Raw genomic sequence first — 20,014 nt, forward strand, 5'->3', positions numbered from 1 at the left:
AGAGCCTCCCAAGGCCCGCGGCCCCATCCCCGCCCACACCCCCTCACTTGCCTCCTCCTCCAGCACTCCTAGAGCCCTGGCAGGAGAGCAGCGGTATCCTGGAACTCACCACCCTGCCCCCCGTCACCAGCTTCATTTTTCCGCCCAGCATTGCCTGATGCAATCCTTCCACCACCACTTCTACTTCCGGGAAGCCCCAGGAACTGCAGTGGGTCTCAGGCCATTTCCCAGCACTACAGGGGCACCTGGCACGTGGCAGGCACTCAGCAAATATTAGCACGGGGAATGGTGGATGGAAGCGGCCGGATAGGCAGTGTCCCGGCTCCCAGGGTGCTGGGCTCCTTCTCCCCACGTCCTGATATGGTCTCCCTTTATGTGTATGTGTCTGTGTCCTAATCGCTCTCTTTTGACTTATTTATTTGGCTGTGCTAGGTCTTAGTTGCAGCACATGGGATCTTCGACCTTCACTGTGGCATGCAGGTTATCTTTTAGTCTCAGCATGTGGGATCTAGTTCCCTGACCAGGGATCAAACCCGGGCCCCCTGCGTTGGGAGCATGGAGTCTTAGCCATTGGACCAGCAGGGAGGTCCCCTAATCTCCTCCCCTTATAAGGATACCAGGCATATTGGATCAGGGCCATCCTAATAGCTCATTTATAGCTTCCCTGGTGGTTCTGAGTGACTGAACTGAACTGAACTGGTGGTTCAGTGGTAAAGAACACACCTACTCATGCAGGAGATACATGTTTGATCCCTGGGTCGAAAGATCAGGGAAGATCCCCTGGAGAAGGAAATGGCAACCCGCTCCAGTATTCTTGCCTGGGAAATCCCATGGACGGAGGAGCCTGCAGGGCTACAGTCCATAAGGTCACAGAGTTGGACACGACCACACACACACACATACACACAATACCTCATTTTACTGTAATTATCTCTTCAAAAACCCTACCTTCTACAGTCACATTCTTGAGTTAGGACTGAAGCCCTGACGCCCCAAACCTAACGGCTGAATATAAATTTCATGCGACACAAGTCAGCCCACACCAGCTGCTTCAGGTCATTATTGTAGCAAAACTCAAATGATATGAAAATGTTGATTACACAAACATCATTCATACTGAAAAGAAAGCACCTAACATAAGGTTTACAGAATATATAATCATTTACGTATTAGTATGTTTTTATTTCAGACACCCAAACATCACCAGCCCATCACCAGACACACTCAGTAGTAACCTATGATGATTTGACAACTATAAACCAATGTCACTTTTTTTTTCTTGCTCATTAGAAAGGTATATTTGTTGAGGTAGGTGGGACAAGACATATGATATCTAATTTTTGCCAGCTTGGTCTATAATGTTGAAATGCTGGGACATGGCATGCCAGCTTCCATTTGTACTTTTGCCCTGGGCCTCTCAAACCGTAAAGGCTATTCATTTGTTCGAGTCTATCACAGTTCATTCGCCTATTTTACTATTGGGTGTATCTATATTATGTATCAGTTAGCTTCTGAAGAGTTAAAAATTACCCCCGATAAATGTCAATTGGTGCAGCCACTATGGAAAACAGTTTGAAGGCTCCTCAAAAAACTAAAAATAGAACTAAGACATGTTCCAACAATTTCATTCCTGGGTAATCTTCTGAAGCGAAAAGGTTATACACCTCAATGTTCACTGCAGCATTATTTACAATAACCAGGATACGGAATTGACCTAAGTGTCCATGGATAGATGAATAGATAAAGCAGATAGATAAAGAAGATGTATGTATCTTTATCCACTAACGACAGACACTTAAGTACACACACAGGCATGTGTGTGCACAACAGAATATTATTCAGCCATAAAAAAGAATGAAATCTTGCTATTTTTGACAACAGAGTATTATGCTGAGTGAAATTAGAGGAGGACAAACAACACGTGATCCCACCTACATGAAGAATCTATAAAACAGATGAATAAACATGACAAAACAGAAGCAGACTCAGAGATACAGAGAACAAACTGGTGGTAGCCAGAAGGGAGGCGGGACAGGAAAATGAGTGAAATAGGCAAGGGAGATGAAGAGGAAGAAACTACCAGTCCTTAAATAAGCCACAGGAATGTAATATAGAGCATAGGGAATATAGTCAATAATACTGCAATAAAGATACATTTAATGTTATTTATTAATATTCAATACTATATTTAAAGTTATTAATATAGATGTATTTATAAATAAATACAGTTGATAAATTTGCATGGTGGCAGATGATGACTAGACTTTATCCTGGTGACCATTTTGTAACATATAAAAATATATAAAATTTCTATGTTACATACCTGAAATTAACAGATTATTATAAGTGATTGTACTTCAATTTAGAGAACTACCCCCAGTGATGTGGCTCCAAACAATAGTTATCATCCATCTTTACAGTTTCTGTGGGTCAGAATTTGGGGGTTGCATGGGTGGGCTCTGACTCAGGGTGTTCATGAAGTTGCCAATAAGAAGCCGGCTGGGGCAGCATCGTCTGAAGGCTCGACTGGGGTAGTGGGATCTGCTTCCAGGATGGCTCCTTTACGTGGTGGGCAAGTTGCTGATTTCCCAGTGCTGCTTGGGTGTTCTTACAACATGGCTACCTGCTTCCCCCAGAATGAGAGAGAGAGGGGAAGGACCAGTGGAAGCTATCCTTGTTATGACCCAGCTTTAGACATCACGTGGCATGACTTCTGCCACATTCTGTGTTAGAAGTGAACCACTGAGGGACTTCCCTGGTGGTCCAGAGGTTAAGACTCTGGGCTTCCAATGCAGGAGGCGTGGGTTTGATCCCTGGTCAGAGAACTAGAGGGGCTTCCCAGGTGGCGCTCATGGTAAAGAACCTGCCTGCCAATGCAAGAGACACAAAAGATGTGGGTTTCATCCCTGAGTTGGGAAGATCCTCTGGAGGAGGGCATGGCAACCCACTCCAGCATTCTTGCCTGGACAATCCCACAGACAGATGAGCTGGAAGGCCACAGTTCATAGGGACACAAAGAGCTGGACATGACTGAAGCAACGTAGCATGCATGTGCACAATGAACTAGACTGCACATGCCAGCTGGCATGGCCAAGAAATTAAAAAAAGAAGAAGAAGTGAACCACCAAATCCACCCCACCCTCAAGGCGAGAGGATTAGGCCCCAACTTGTGAAGGAAGGAGTGAGCTTATTTATATGTTGAATATGAGAACTTACGGAAAATTTTTTATTATCTTTTTAAAGATCCGTATTATATTTTTAATTTTTGGCCACATCGTGAGACATGCCGGATCTTAGTTACCCGACCAGGGATTGATCCTGCTCCCCCTGCACCCCCTGCAGTGGAGTGTTTAACCACTGGACCCCCCAGGGAAGTCCCTATGGTTATGTTTTTAAACCACCACATGCTATTTGCAATTTTCTACCGTCACCTGTGTTCTGTGCATGTTCTACGCATGTCTTCTTGTGCCAGCTTCCCCTTAGGACTTGTTGTGCTGCCTGGGTCCCATACCACCAGCTCCAACCAGGGCACGGTTGAGGGCAATGGGGCAAGGGCGCCTGCTTCAGCTCCACCAGGATTTGTTGGGGAGCTGGGGCCACCTTCTTCTGACTCAGTCACATGGGACAGTCCACGGGACAGAGGTGGTCCCAGCCCAAACCAGCAAGGAAAATGGAAGGCATACTTTGGGAGGATGATAAAAGGCTATGCTGTTGAAGCCACCCAGAAGGCTCACCAAGGTGGTCTGAGCTGTCCAAGCTGCAAGGACAGAACTGGAGCTCTCTGGGCTGAGCTCTGCTGCCTCTGCTGGGGAAGAGACCATCAGCACTGCACACTGATGCTTCCTTCTTCTTAAGATTTTTTTTAGCTGCACTAGGTCTTAGCAGTAGCGCAAGGGCTTTCTCTTGTTGCAGCACACAGGCTCAGTAGTTACAGCATGCGGACTTAGTCACCCTGAGGCAGATGGGATCTTTGTTCCCCGACCAGGGATGGAGCTCATGTCCCCTGCATGGAAAGGCTGATTCTCAATCCCTGGACCGCCAGGGGAGTCCCAAGCTTCCCAGCATGCCAAGGGCCCCCACCTCCATCCAGTGGGGTCTCTCCTCCCAGCCCTGAAGCCCAGCACACAGAGTGGTGCCAGCTGAGGAGGCAGAGGCAAGTGTCTCCCGGGTGGAAGGGTGAGTCTCATCCTTTAGCTGAGGGCCCCAGTGAGGAAGCCGAGACAACTTTGGGGTGCTCTTCACCGGCTGCTGCAGTGACCCAGTTAAAAGCTGTGTCTCTGTCCAGTGGGGGCCCCATGCAGGGAACCACTGAGGTGGGTGGTTGTTAACCTTGTTCATGCCAGGAGATTCAATGGCCTGTTCCATTTAGGGCAAGGTTTATCGCTCCTGGTCCTGTTGACACTGTGAACCCCATCTCTCTTCATAGGGGACCGTCCTGGGCACTTCAGGCTCTGAAGTGCCCAGCATCCCTGGCCTCTACCCACTCAGTGCCTGGAGCACCCACAGTCATGACAACCAGAGATACTCCCAAACACTGATTGAGAGCTATTGGTCCCAATCCCAGGGTACCAGCTTTGAGACCCAGGCCACGATGGGCGGCGTTATGTGCTCAATTATGCCTGGTCCAGACCCTGCTCCAGAAGGACCCCTGGGACGCTGCAGGCTGCTGTCTGACTGGGGATCAGGCCCAAGACAGCACGTCTGCGGGCATAAACTGAGAACTGAAGACACGTTTTGGTTGTGTATGACACCGAGTAGTGACGATTACACACCCTGAGGTTTGAAGGCTGCCTTCCAGGTGGTGCTAATGGTAAGGAACTCACATGCCAATGCAGGAGACATAAAAGACATGGGTTTGATCCCTGGATCGGGAAGAACCCTTGGAGAAGGAAATGGCAACCCACTGCAGTATTGTTGCCTGGAGAATCCCATGGACAGAGAAGACTGGTGGGCTACAGTCCACGGGTTTGCAAAACAGTTGGACATGACTGAAACGACTTAGCACAGGCTAAACCAAAGTCAAGGACAAGAGGAGCGTCTGCCCACAGATGGCCTTGATGTAACTCAGTGCTGGGAGACCTCAGGTGTTCCTGTGCCTGCAGGGTGCCCCCATCAGGTTTATTATGAAGGCAGGCAAAGGTCACAGCTGTGAGAAGGCCAGTTGGCTGTGAGATGCACAGGGCTGAGTATACATCAGCTTTGAGGTTTGTTTTTTTGGCTGTGCTGGGGCTTAGTTGCAGCACTTGGAATCTTCAATTGCAGCATGTGGGATCTAGTTCCCTAGCCAGGGATTGAACCCGGGCCCCTTGCATTGGGAGCAAAGAGTCTTAGCCACTGGACCACCACGGAGTCCCAGCTCTGAGTTTTATTTGGGATGGTGAAACACCCTTGACCTTACCAGAGGTCACTCTCCCATCTGCTCAGATGACAGGAGGAAGCACCTCTGCTGAGGGAATAGCTGGGATGCTGGGGGAGGGGCAGGACAGATGGAAACATGCTGTCTGGGAGAAGGATGGGTGTGCTGACAGCCGGACAGGTGGTAGGAGCCTCCCCCTCCAACCTCGGACCAGAAAGGCCTGATTATGGAGGTTTCTGGGGTTCCAGAGAGGGGTTCAGATGCAGCCCCCAGGCTGAGAGCAGGGCCTGGCACACATGTGGGGATGGAAGATGAGCACGGAGGTTGGCAGGAGAACAGCATGGAGGAGCTGTGGGTGACAGGAGGCTGGGTGGTGGGTTCGGGGATGCCAGGCAGAATATGGGAGTCAGAGGTTTCTTAGGACGAGCTCTGTCCTGTTTCAGGGCACTAGTGGGGTGCTATGCTCTGAATCATGCCCTCCCCTAAGTTCACATGAAGCCCTAACCCCAATGTGACTTGTTTGGAGATACAGTAATTACAGAATTAAATGAAGCTGTAAGGGTGGGGTCCTCATCCTGCGAGGCTGGGGTTCTTATGAGAAGACACACTGGGGATGCCTGCACAGAGGGAAGACCACACGAGCACGTGGGAAGAAGGCAGCCATCTGTGGGCCGAGGGGCCTTGGGAGAAACCAACCCTGCTGGCACCTCGGTCTTGAACATGCAGCTTCCAGACTGTGAGAAACAGATGCGCTGTTTAGGCTGCCCAGTCTGTGGTGCTATTATGATGGCCCGAGCGGACTAGACTGGCAGTGAGGGCTGAGGACGGGAGAAGCTGAGGGTCCTTAGAGGGCATGACACACATGGGCCTCAACCAGCCTGGTCGAAGTGGGGAGAAGACGCACGAGACTTCAGGCCTCCTGCACAAAGTCCGGCCACGCTGGTGGCTGGTAGTCGAGAGCTTTGCAAACACCCAAATGGGGGCTTGCCAAGCAGTCAGGTAAATAAATGTTTGGTGACAATGATCAGAGCAGTAGCTGTGACCCCAAAGGGAACACTGGGCCTACCATATGCTGAGTCACTGCTCACAACGGCACAAAGGTGTCCATGGTCTGGGAGGATCATGGGTGACCTGGCATTTATTTAGCAGAGCAAGCTCTGTGAGGAAGCAGAGCACGATGCCCTGGAGCTGTGGGGCGGGGGTGGTGAGGGATGTGCAGGTCCTATGATCTCACACCCTTCTCAGGAGTGGCATGGTAGAGCCCCAACTAGACCATTAAACAGAGAAACGGAAGGGATTTAAAGCAGGGCTTGGACAGTGTGGCCACACCTGCCCACTGCCTGTTTTTGCACAGCCCATTAACAGAGAATGGATTTTGCATTTTTGAGTGGTTGGAGAGGGTTAAGAGAGTACGATTTTATGACATGTGAAAAGTATACGAAATTCACAGTGTCAATATGTAAGTTTTGATGGCCCACAGCCTCATCCACTTGTTTACATCTCTTCAGCTGCTTCCACTTTACGGCGGCAGAGCTCTGTAGTGGCGACATGTATAGTACAGTCTGCTGCTGTGGGCTGAATGTCCCTGTCTGTGCAAAATTGTTATGCTGAACCCCCTTCCCCTGAATATGATGTTAGAAGGTGGGGCCTTTGGGAGGTAATTTAGCATTAGATGAGGTCATGAGGGTGGGGCCCCTGAGATGGGATAAGTGCCCTTATAAAAGTCATAGGACAGAAGTGAATCAGACAGGGGAGAACTATCAAATGACGTGCCTTATATGTGGACTCTCAAAAGAAATAATACAAATGAACTTACTTACAAAATAGAAAAAGACTCACAGACTGAGAGAATGAATTTATGGGAATTTATGGGTGGTGGGGGGAAGGAGGGGGAAAAAGGATAGTTAGGTAATTTGGGATGGGCACGTACACACTGCTATGTTTAAAATGGATAACCAACAAGGACCTATGTATAGCACAGGGAACTCTGCTCAATGTTATATGGCAGCCTGGATGGGAGGGGAGTTTGGGGGAGAATGAATACATGTATATGTATGGCTGAGTCCCTTATCTGTTCAACTGAAACTATTACAACAATGTTAATCAGCTACACCCCAATACAAAATAAAAAGTTAAAAAGTCACAGGAGGGCTTCCTCCACCCTCTGCGCTCCTCTATGTGAGGACAAACAGAAGTCAGTGTCTGCAACCCAGAGAGGGTTCTCAGCAGAGCCCATCCCTGTCTGTGTCCTGATGGCAGACCTCCAGCCATGGGAACTCAGAGGAATAAACTGTTACTTACAAGTTATCCAGTCTGTGGTGTTTGGTCACAGCAGGCTGAACTAAGACACCCACAGAGTGGAAAATATTTACTCTCTGACCCTTTACAGACAAGGTTTGCTGATCCCTGGCTTAAAATAGCCATCATTGGGACCTCCCTGGTGGTCCAGTGGTTAAAAGACTTCAAGCTTCCAAAGAATGGGGTGCGGGTTCAATCCCTGGTTGGGGAACTAAGATCTCACGTGCCATGTGGCTCAGCCAAAACCAAACAAACAAATCAGCTATCCATTACTTTGTTCTTCACCCTGTGGGCTGCGCTGGGCTGGGCTGCAACTGAGGTCAGTGGCAGGCAGCGCTGCTCCTGGAGAGCAGGGCCTGCACCAAGGCCCTCCTCCCTGTGGCATCTCCTCCTCCAGTGGGCTAGTCTGGGGTCCCCCATGTGGTAGCAGGGTACCCCCGAGAATGGACGATATGTGGGCAAAGGCTCTGGAGGTCTAGGCTTAGAATCAGATTAGCAGCTCAAACAGATGCTTCAACATGACACCACAGAGTGGGAACTTCTAAACAGAAACTGCTCAGTTCTGGAGACTGGGGAGTCTGAGACCAAGGCACCAGCAGATCCAGTGTCTGCTGAGAGCCCGAGTCCTGGTTCAGAGATGGCTACCTTCTTGCAGTGTCTTCACATGGCACTTCATAAGGGGTGAGAGGGCTCTCTGGGGTCCCTTTAAAAGGGCACTAATCCCATTCATGAGGCACTGTCCTCATGACCTTATCACCCCTCAAAAGGCACTACTTCCTAACACCATCAACTTAGGGGTTAGGTTTCAATATATAAACTTGAGGGGGGACATAAACCTTCCACATATGCACATATGGTGGTATCACTTCCACTGCAATCTATGGGCCAAGGAGGGGCATGAGGAAGCCTGGCTCCAGGGCCAGGGAAATAGATGTACTTTCCCAATGGGAAGAGTGCAAGGTCCCAGTTGAAAGGATGTAAGAAGGAATTCCTTCCTGGTGGCTCAGTGGTAAAGAATCTACCTGCCAATGCAGGAGACTCAAGTTTTATCCCTGAGTCAGGAAGATCCCCTGGAGAAGGAGATGGCAATCTACTCCAGTATTCTTGCCTGGGAAATCCCATGGACAGAGGAGATTGGCAGGCTACCATTCATGGGGTCACAGAGGCAGACACAACTTAGCAACTAAACCAATACCATAAGAAGGAAAGACATAAATGACAGGGGTGTTTTGGCCACGGATCTACCACATGGAGGTTTTAGGAGCTGGGAGTGCCAAAAGACAGCTCATAGGAAAGCCTCCACAGGCTTGGCCCGTATGGTTGTCAAAACCTAGGTAATCCAGATCGGGGTTCTCATCTGGGGTGATCCTGCCCCCAGGGGACACAGGGTGATCATGGGGACATTTCTGGTTATTTGGGGGGCTCCTGGCGTTGATAAGTGGGGGCCAGGGATGCTGCTCAACACCCCACAGTGCCCAGGATGGCCCCACAGGGAACAATCTGGCCTGGACATCAGCAGGGCTGCTGCTGAAGAGATTCAGGCCTGCAAGGTCAGGGTGCCCAGGAGTGGGGGACTAGAGCCTAACATATGTGGGGGAGCGGCAGGTAAGTCAGCAGCAGAGGCTGTCACTCCTGCCCAAGCTCCCTGCCCCAAGTCTGAAGGGGTAGTCCCCATACCTCTGCTCTAGCTCCCCTTGGTGAGAGGTCAATTTCTAATTTTTTTTTGGCCATGATACGTGGCATGCAGGATCTGAGTTCCCCAACCAGGGATAAAACCCACACCCCCTGCAGTGGATGTGTGGAGTCTTAACTGCTTGGCCAGACAAGGGAAGTCCTGAGAGGTCAGTTTCTAATAGCCTTTTTCAGGATCCTTTTAAGAATGAGATGAAAGCTGTGACTTCCTGCCCTCTCAGATGCCCTGGACATGGCAGTTTTGCCTGTAATTACCTGGGGCTTCACAGGACATTGCTCTCCCATATGGGAGAGGGTAAAAGGCATGTCATGCCCTGCGTGACATGGCATATTCCCTTCTCTCGGAGTTGGGTTGGGGAGAGGAATGTAATCAATCTTCTTTCAAGGGCAAGACCGCCCCCTGTTGTCAGTCACCTCAAGATGAAAATTGCACAGGAACAAATGAGATGTGCCCTGAGAATAAGGTGGAAGGAAGTGGCTGAGGACCCAAGGGCTCTGCGTGAGGACTGAGGGCCGGGGACCAGGGAAAAGCTGACAGGGTTTCAAGCTTAGGAACTGGGAGTGCTGCAACCTAGGGGCTGGGACAGGAGCCACACCGCCTGGTTTCCAACCCTGTCTCTGCTCACCGTGGGACCTTGAGCGATCAGTTTACTCACCTGTAGAATGGAACGCCTACCTTTTGGGAGGTGTGACAAACAAAAACTCATTTGCTACAGGGCCTCCCAGCATGGCCAGCTCTTCCCATTTTAAGCAATCCTAGAAATTTCTGAAAAAGTCTCCCAACTTTACAGTAATGGCTCCAAATTTAAATATTTTGTTTGTGCTCAGTCATGTCTGACTCTTTGCGACTCCACAGACTGTAGCCTGCCAGGCTCCTCTGTCCAGAGAATTTTCCAGGCAAGAATAATACTGGAGTGGGTTGCCATTTTCTATTCCAATTCAAATATAGCAAACAAAAAACCCCCACTGCACAGGCCTTAGAGAGCAAGTGTGAGAATCCAGCATGGTCTGCAGGACATTCCTGAGCAAGAGCAGGGTGCTGGGAGTTGAGTGTTGAGGAATGAAGAGTCATGAACTGACCCCAGGTGAAGCCTCCCCTAAGCCAGGGGCCCTGGCTGCTGCTGCTGCTGCTGCTGTGTGCTCATCTGCTGCTCACAGGAAGGGTGTGCCACTGCAACACAGCACTCGGGACACAGTCCTTGTAACGAGGACCCAGCGGCTGCCATCTGCCCTGCCCTGCCTGGGAGTGGGGAGCTGAGGCAGGAAGCTGGGGGAATGCACCGGCATCTGTGGGCTCAGGAAGAGCAAGGCTGAAGCACGTCTGAGTGACACAGACTCAAAGTCCTAGCTGGCGTCCTCGTCTATGGGTCCCAGGTAAGTATCCTCTGACGGCTTTCTGGTCTGAATTCTGTTTCAGGGAGTCAGGCTTTTTTGGGTGACTAAACATCTAGATAAGATTTTTAAAACTTATTATTCTTATTGTATTTATTTGTAATTTTTGTCTGTGTCACACGGCATGTGGGGATCTTAATTCCTGGACCAGGGATCAAACTGGAGCCCCCTGCACTGGAAGCGCAGAGTCATAAGATTTTAGAATGGAGAGACCCATGGATGTCATTTTGTTCAGTGAGTCACTGAGCTGATGGGGACATGGAGGGGATACATCTGGGGAGGCTATGTTTCCTGGCCCGGTGGTCTCCCCCATGGGACACACTCTGGTTGCTCCTCTAAGGCCAAACATGAAGGACATGTCGGATCTTGAGCACAGACCTCACTTCAGAAGGGCACACACCTGAGGGAGCTACAGGCAGGTGGTGAAATGTGCCAGGGACCGTCAGGAGGAGCAACAGGTCATTCTAGGTTTGCCATAACGACTATCTCCGCTGCAGACTGCTTTCTTTCACAGAATCATTCTCATTGAGAACACACACAGGATCAAAAACAAGCAGAGTTTGGGGAAGAAAAAAATCAAGTGGAAAAAAGATTTTCCTGGAATCACAATGGTGAGAAACCTCACACAATGATTTCTTTTAAAATCAAGGACTTCCCACCTATTGTATAGCACACTGAACTTCTGCTCAATGTTATGTGCCAGCCTGGATGGAAGGGGAGCTGGGGGAGAAAGGATATACATGTATATGTATGGCTGAGTCCCTTCGCTATTCACTTTAAACCACCACAACGTCATTAATCAGCTATATTCCAGTACATAATGTTTTAGGTGTTAAAATAAATAAATAAATAAATAAAATCACGGGCTTCCCTGGCAGTGCCATGGTTAAGAGTCCACCTTCTAATGCAGGGGCTGCAGGTTTGATCTCTGGTCAGGGAGCTCAGATTCTGCAAACCTCACGCCCAAAAAATCAAAACATAAAACAGAAGTTAACAGTTAACTATTATAACAGTATTTGTTACAATATTGTAACAAATTCAATAAAGACTTTACAAAACAGTCCACATCACACACAAAAAAAAATCATGGACTCTTCCCTCCAGGGCAGAGCTCTTCACTCACTCACTTATTAGCCCTGCTCCTAACACTTCCCCTGCCCACCCCGTGGCTTCAACTAAACCAGACGGAGGGGTTAAACCTGACTGCGGGACAGTCTGACATCTCAGACTAGATGATCACAAACTCTGCAGGGCTATGGGGAGAAAACCCTGGCTTTGGCATCCTGACCTCGATCAGCTCCCCAGGTGTGTCTGTGACTCCTACATGGCTGAGGAACATTCAGGGGTTAGGGTTAGGGTAAGGCTAATATGCTCACTCAAGACATTCATCAGGGAGGAGGTGTTCAGATGTTTTATTGGCATTGAGATCACATCTGTTACTTTGTGTGTACACGCATACATACACACCCAGAGAGATGACCTCGTTTGGCGCTTTGGTTGACAAGGGTTTTATGTCAAACATATGACATACTGTACATTTATACCCGTAACAATTCTTATTTTTTTTCTAACGGATTTTTTTTTTTTTACCATGAAAGCTATATGCATTCTCCATATGAAATGCCCATTTCAGATCCAGGGATGTCCAGAAAATGCCCTGGAAAGCTTTAGATCTGATGCACTAAATCCTTGGGCTCTTAGGAAGAGGATGGAGAATTTCATTCCTCTGCCCCCGTCTGCAACCTTCTTTGAATGTAGTCAGGAGACCCCAGCTCCCCAGTCAGGGCCAGCCTGAGCCTCCACACAGAGTCACATGACGGCTGGACATTCCCGAGGCAGGGGTTTGAGACCGCTGACGGGAGCTTCCTAAGCCTGAAGGGTGAGCCACGTTGTTTGGCAGTGAAACTCCAAGAATCCTCTTCTGTTCTTCTGAAAAGGAATGTAGTTCTCACGTGGAGGGTGGCTGCATGGTTAGCGCTGTGGGTCAGATGCTTAAGAACGCCGTCTTGTTGATACATGCTGGTTAAGCTAAACAGAAAGCGTTATGTACACACACACACCGTCCCCCCACCAAAGCAGTGCAGGTCAACCAGGATCAGTGTGGCTGCGCCTCTTTACTGCGATGAACCAAACCCTTAACAGGCTGCTCTGCGCACAGCGAGGGCTCATTCGTGGTCCAGCCCTCTCCTGCTGTTTCAAGGGGCAGAAGAACCTCCACAGCCATGTTGGTGCTGGTCTAGCACATGTGCCTCTTGCGTCAACACAGGGAGCAGCCACTAGACAGCCAATCTGAGTTCCTCATGAGCAAATACAACATATGTTGGACCATCAACCCCGGATCCAACCAAGGACATTCAAAATTTAAAAGAACCACTGGCTTTTTAAAACATTCATTCCAAGAGTCTGAGAAGTTATAGTTCATTCTGCTCCCCATCAAGGAGATAATCTCAGTCTATGGAACTGATTTTCTAAACTACAAAGTGCTGCAGAACCAAAGCAAGGGATTTCTCAAATCTTGTTTAGTCTCTGAGTCATGTCTGACTCTTCTGCAATCCCATGGACTGTACCCTGCCAGGCTCCTCTGTCCATGGGATTTCCTAGGCAAGAATACTGGAGTGGGTTGCCATTTCCATCTCCAGGGGATGTTCCCAACCCAGGGATTGAACCTGCGCCTCCCGCACTGGCAGGCAGATTCTTTACCACTGAGCCACCATGGAAGCCTTCTCAACTCTTAATCAACACTTAATTGTAAAAGGCAAGTGAACAGTGATGTGCCATAAATGCAACTTACCTCTGGGGGGATACAACTGCCCAAAGCAGCAAAATATCTACCAAAAAAAAAAGAAATCCCATTCCTCAAAATACTTACAAATGAAGTTTCTAATTTAAAAAGGTCTAGCAACCTTACAAAAATCCAAAGAAAGGACAGGCAGAGATCAGTTCCCGGCTGATGGCAGATGCCTCAGTACAAGGCACAGAACAAGAAACAACCAGTCAAACAGTGAGACCCTGGGTGGTACCAAAGCTTTTCCTACCAAGATTCTACCACACGCTCTGACCAAAGAGCACCCTTCAAATTTAAGGTGTCACAGACACGCAAAAAACAAAAGAAACAAGAAAAAATCTCTGTGCTTTGTCAAAGCTTCCTAATTCTGTTTTGAATTAGACAGTGTTCCTCACCTTAGATGAATAAGCTATCTGAAGAGCTCAGAGTCGTGATGAAAACAAAAACTGATGTTAATTTTTAATACATAGACACACACATAAACCCAGAACTTTCTTAAATAACTAAAACCAGTTGAAATGGAGGGCTCCTCCTTCTAGCTGAAATAGGTACTGTTCCTTTCAACTATTCACTGTAAACTATAATGTCTTCCTATTCTCCTGTCTTATTAAACATTAAGTTTAATTATCTTCCTGTACATTCTTGTATCCTCAAGAACATAAAGGAAGGTCACAGAATGGAAGCAGATGTCATCTGTCTCACAGTCTGAATTTGGTCCTGGTATTTAAAACTTGGGGGATTTCACACAGAACGGGGATTGTGGGTTCTCTGGGAAAGCAGGAAGACTCCAGGCTCAGTCCCACGAATCAATGACTGGCGGGGGTGGGGTGCGCAGGCCCTGCTGTGATCCTCCCCCGGTACACCCTCTGTCCTCTTAGATGACTCATACATGTACGTGTCCGCCCCTCACAACGCTGTCTGCAATCCCTGATCTGAAGTTTCAGACTTTCAATCTATTAATATAAAATAAAGAGTAAATACAAAGTCTACGAATATCTTTCTACCTGTCTGCCTTACTTTTTAGGGCTCTTCGGTTATTCATCCAGGTCAATGGTCTTGATCCTTACCTCCACAGCCACATAGAACAACACCAGTTACACTCAATGTGAAAAAACAATTTTAAAGGATCACTTGAAAATGCTTTTAAATTTGATGTAGCTGTTTTGGTCATTCTAAATATATACACTGGTGCTGCTGCTAAGTCGCTTCAGTCGTGTCCGACTCTGTGCGACCCCATGGATGGCGGCCCACCAGGCTCCTCTGTCCATGGGATTCTCCAAGCAAGAACACTGGAGTGGGCTGCCATTTCCTCCTCCATATATACACTGGTAGATCCAGACAAAAGACAAAACTAAACTAAAAAACATTCAGAAACAGAATATGTTGAGAAAAAAAAAAAATCTATATTAGGAATTAACTTATACTCTGAGGTTGATGAGCTGACTTTTGGTTCTATAATGTAGAAAATGAAAATTCAAAATCCACACTTCAAAAACTTTCAATGTACCTCACGTACTTGTGATAGAAACACATATAACACAGTTCTATCGTTTGAAAGGTTTTCCTTAAAATATCCTGAAATCAGGTTTTGTCTGCAGTTGAGAGCTGCCACTCAAAACTGCCTTCCAAAGGCCCCTCTCACTCAACCCCTAGCACATATCTCAGCCTGATTGAGATGGGCCTTTAAAAAAACGACAGGAGTCACACTCTAACAGAACTCCTGTGCCCTGTGTTCCCAGGGTCCACTTCAGCTAATCCCATCAGGAGTGAAAGGAGGTACTGCTGAGGAGCAGTCAGGTCATGTTCCCACCAGCCCCACCCCAGTCCCCGGGGCAATGACATTAGATTCTCCCTGGCAGCTTGTGCTCCTGGGACCTAAGTTCAGGGGACAGACAGGCCTTGGAGGGGAAGATTTATTCTGGAACGGCCTGGAGACCAGAGTGGGGGCATGCTGGGGGGTGGGTACAGGCAACAGAGGCTGGCAAGGGTACAACTTGGATGCTGCGCCCGCCCTGACAGGGCAAGGCTCCCACCTGGGTGTGTTAATGGGTGGTCTTCCTGTGCGGCTCCCTATGGCTGGCATGGGCCCCAGTGCCTTTCCCAAGCTACCTGTTTTGACTGGGAGAGATTACAGAGATACGGCTTGGCTTACCATTACCATCCCCACCACCCTGGACTAGATGCTTCCTCAGCTTTCCTGCTCCAGAGAAGATCATTGCTCAAGGTCGGAAGAACATGGCCCTAAACCACAATCTGACTAGGACCCAAACTTAAGGGGCAGGATCCAGGCAACACCTACAGAATGACGAAACCCAGTCTCCGCCAGCAGGCCCCACTGCTAAGCGGCTGTGTCAGGCTTGGTCTGCTACCACCAGCACCTCAAAGACTCAGGTAAGCCCCACCAAGGGGCAGAGGCATGGCAGCCCGCGTGCCTAGCCAGACCCCACTGCTTGTCACCCTGGGGATCCTACACCAGTTACTGTACCCCAAGCCTCATTCCCTTATCAGCAAAACAGGCATCAGAACAGGCATCAGAACACCTTGCTCACAGGATAACTGGGAGGACTGGACGAGATGTCAAGTGCCTGGGACTTATTCAACACAGAGCGTCGGTAACCAGCACTCCTCAGTGTTAGTACCACTAATGGAGTTTGATGGGGTTTCACTCAGGCTTCCAACTTTCTGACACTCTCCAGGTAAAGGAATCCAGCCATTAACATAAACGCCAAAAGCTTATCAAGCTCCTGATGGGAAATCAACTATTACACCAAAATCCAGCAGCCATCTTAGCTTTAACAAGAATGCAAAGGTAGAGGCCACCAACTACACTAGATGGGTGGTGTTTTGACAAAACTGCCTGGGTTCAAGCCCTGGTCAGGGAGGAGGATCCCACATGCCACAGCTAAAGATTCTGAGGGCTGCAGCTAAGACCTGGCGCAGCCAAACAAAGAAATACTTTTTTTTAAAAATCTGCAAGAAGAGGGAAATGTTCACAGTAGATCTGGCCTGCCTGTCATGTTCCACCAGTGTGAACATCCACCGGACAGCTCTGAGCTCTCGTTTTCATTACCAACATGACTTAACTCACACAGGGCCCTGTCGGATTTCTTGAGCAGCTCTCAGCCTCACAACTGAAACCTGCATTCAGTGCAAATTAAATGCACTGTCAATTTTCCAAGTGGGATTAATCCTTCTGAAAACTTACAGCGCTAACTCTAAAAAAGCCTTAAGAGATCTAAAAGACCACATAAGGTGAAATAAATTAAAATCACCATTATTAACAAGAAATTACAAACTTTTCTTATAGTTCAAAAGTGAATGTGCATTTGATCCTTTTCTTTTTTTTTTAAGTTTTTACTTTTTGGCTGCATCACGCAGCATGTGGGCTATTAGCTCCCCGACCAGGGATTGAATCTGCACCCCCTACACTGGAGGCACGCAGTATTAATCACTGGACTGCCAGAGAAGTCCCTGTGGTTACCAGTTTTAAAAGCCAAGAAAATCTACACAAAATTCCTCTAAGAAATAAACTGCTGTCTTTGCTTTGGTAGTTCATGAAATGGGCTTTGTCAATACTGCTATCCAAATGCTACCACAAAGCTGGTACTCACAAAATCTGTTATCTGATCAGTTTTTCTATGGCACATTACACAAGAAATATATACTTTAAAAGCAGCTGAAGGTTTCAAGCAAAAGTCGTTTCCCCCAAAAGGGAATGTCGGGTTAACTTAAAACTGTTCAGATAATGCAGATTATCTCATTTCAAGGTTTTCTGAGACTGAAATTTACTTTGCTATAATTCCTACGCTTCTGTTTTAGTTAAATCTACTTCTTAAGGAATAACACACCTTCTTGGGGACAATTTTAAAGACACAGACAAATCTGACATTCAGTTCATGACAGTTTCACATCCTTAGTTACATGCATGTTTACTGTATGACTTAAGTTATCAGAATCCAGACAATAGCTGCATCAAAATGTTTAAGTACCTTAATTCAAATAAATGACAAGACCATCTGAAGTCCTCAGATTACCTATTTTACCAGTGTCAATTCTCAAATTTCTCTTGGAAGATAATCTTAATAGAAAGCACAACACTCAAGTGATTTTCCACATCTGAGTGTAGAATGCACTGGAGAAAGAAAAAGAAAGGGAAACAGAAAAATAGAGAGAAAGAAAAGAAAGAAGCGGCAGCAAGCAGGCAGAAGGACACAGCATTTCCAAAAAAGGCCTTGGTCTCTGACAGCCTAGCCAAGTCCTGCTGCTGTAACTAAGCATTGGCCGTAAGAATACCGCCAAGGATGCTGGAAACAGGGAAAGAGGACATAAAAATGCAACACTCTTGTTTCAGGAAACAGCAGGCTAGACATCCTTTCCCTGACAGAAAATCTATGTCTAGTCAATGCTACACCTAGAGAACACTCTGGGTACAGGAAACAGGAAGAACTCTGCAAGCTGCACAAGCCTTGGATCCAAGCCCTGACCTCATTACTTCTGACCCCATGGGAGCGAACATGGCAGCATCACAACTGGGTAGACAGGTGGGCACTAACTTCCCACTAGCCTGACCTGTGTTCAACGTGCTGAAACAGAGCATGAAATAAACATGAGGCGCAGGCCCATCCTGCAAGCAGACACCAGTCTCTCAGTTACCTAAGGGGCAGTTCGAATCCAGTCTGTAAGCAACTGGCCCAGAAGGTTCTGCCAGGCTACCAGCTGGAAACTGACCCCAGGGTGACACATGAAAATGATGTAAGGAGGGGGACACTTTTCCCCAGGGACACCAGCTCTGTCTGCATCCCTGCTGGGGACCTGGTCTTGCATGCCCAGCTGAAAAACCGAGACCTAACAGAGGCTCCAAGGAGAAGCCGTGGAAAGGGGTGTGTGTGTGTACATCTGGAGTCCATACGCACTCCATGTGTCTCTACCCCTAGATATTTCCTTCCCCTGGCTGCTTCCTGTCCCTGCCCACCCCCACGCCCCCCACCCCCCCACCTTCCACCAGCTCTTCTCTCAGCTCCTTTCTTTCCCTCCCAATGCTTGGGTCCCTGTCTGTTGCACTGCATTGCATTGTATTCACTAAGTCGTGTCTGACTCAGCTTCCCCAGGGACTGTAGCCCGCCAGGCAAGAAAACTGGGGTAGGTTGCCATTTCCTTCTCCAGGGGATTTTCCGGACCCAGAGATCGAACCTGTGTCTCCTGCATTGGCGGGCGGATTCTTTACCACAGGCAAGCCCTCCCAGTCTGTTAGTGTTAATCACTCAGTCGCGTCCAACTCTTTGCGATCCCATGGACAGTGGCCGCCAGGCTCCTCTGTCCATGGGATCCTCCAGGCAAGAATTCCCTTCTCCGAGTCTGTTAAAACTCAAATACCCAATGGCCTCCTCCACTGACTTTCAGGATTCCAGGTCCCTCTACCCTTCCTTATGGTTCCCGTTCCCCGGAGCCCCAGGTGCCTGCTCTCCTATTGGATCTCAGGACTTCCCTCAGGTCTAGACTGCTACTCCCTTGAGTCTCGGCCCGCCCCTCCAGTCAGGCCTCTATCCTCCTCCCCCAGGCCTCTGTCTCTCCCTCCCGGGTCTCTGTGTTCTGTAGCACCCCCTGACCCCCGCCCCCGCTAGGGTCCATCCCTCCAAACTTAAAATCCCCCTGCCTGGTCAGGAACCCCTCCGAGGCTGTCTGGCCTCCCAATCAGGGGTCAAGTTTCCACCTCCACTCCCCTGCTCCCCGCCAAGGTCTCTCTGCTCCACCCCCTGCCCCGCCAGGTGCCCTCACAGGTCTCGGTCTTCTCCCTACTCGCCCTGCCCCCGCCCTCCGTCCTTGGCCCTTGCCCCGCCCCTAACCCAGTCAGGTACCGTCCCACGCCGGTCTTCTCTCCCCCACCTCAGGTGCTGCATCCTCCTAGGGCAGCCCCTTCCGTGGTCAGACCTCGGTGCCCGCTGAGGTACAATTCCCCCTTGGGCACATCCCCGCGACAGGCCGAGAGCCCCCTCCCACGTCAGGAGCCCCTCCGGCTCTCCCCGACAGAAACAACTCGGGGCTGTGGCCTCCCCGGGGCCGGGGTTAGGGTCGAACGGCGCGGGCGGCGCGGGCGGCGCGGGGGCCGTTACCTGTACTGCGAACCGACGCCTTGCGCAAAGCCATAATAGTTACTCGCCGCCATCTTGGCGTCTCCACTAAGCGCCCGCCGACCCGGAGGCGCGAAGGGGCGGGGCCGTCAGCGCATGACGTCATCTGGCCGGCGCCTGGGCCGCGTGCCTCTCGCGCCCCGCCACGCGCCTCAGGCCCCGCCCCCACCCGCGAAGCTCGTGCCTTCTCGCTTATTAGTCTGCTTCCGAGGGCGTATCTTTGCCTCGAACCCCTCCCCTCGCTGCAAGCCCCTCCCCCTACTCGGAGTCCCCACTTTCCCTCTGCTCAGCATCAGGGTCTTTGGCTCGACACTCTTCCGGTGGAGTCCCAGACCCGACCCTCTTTGATTTGGTTCAAGCTCC

The 20,014-nt window shown here is 49.2% G+C and overlaps 1 protein-coding gene across 7 annotated transcripts in view; it reads right to left on the reverse strand.

Annotated features, from left to right (window-relative positions):
• Window positions 1-19,753, reverse strand: part of ZFR2 (zinc finger RNA binding protein 2) — a 50,157-nt gene extending 30,404 nt beyond the window's left edge. For 4 of the 7 annotated variants that reach the window (XR_003511914.1, XM_027547241.1, XM_027547240.1 and 1 more), the window contains exon 1: window positions 19,634-19,753. Coding sequence is in view for 6 of the 7 variants with exons in the window: in XM_027547241.1 (XP_027403042.1) it covers window positions 19,634-19,686 (53 nt within the window). In the remaining variant the exon portion in view is untranslated. The remainder of the gene's footprint in view (window positions 1-19,633) is intronic. The other 3 variants (XM_027547237.1, XM_027547238.1, XM_027547239.1) reach the window with 3 other exon arrangements.
• Window positions 19,754-20,014: the final 261 nt, after the last annotated feature.

The sequence above is a fragment of the Bos indicus x Bos taurus genome, chromosome 7, assembly GCF_003369695.1.
Source record: "Bos indicus x Bos taurus breed Angus x Brahman F1 hybrid chromosome 7, Bos_hybrid_MaternalHap_v2.0, whole genome shotgun sequence".
NCBI classification, from domain to species: domain Eukaryota; kingdom Metazoa; phylum Chordata; class Mammalia; order Artiodactyla; family Bovidae; genus Bos; species Bos indicus x Bos taurus.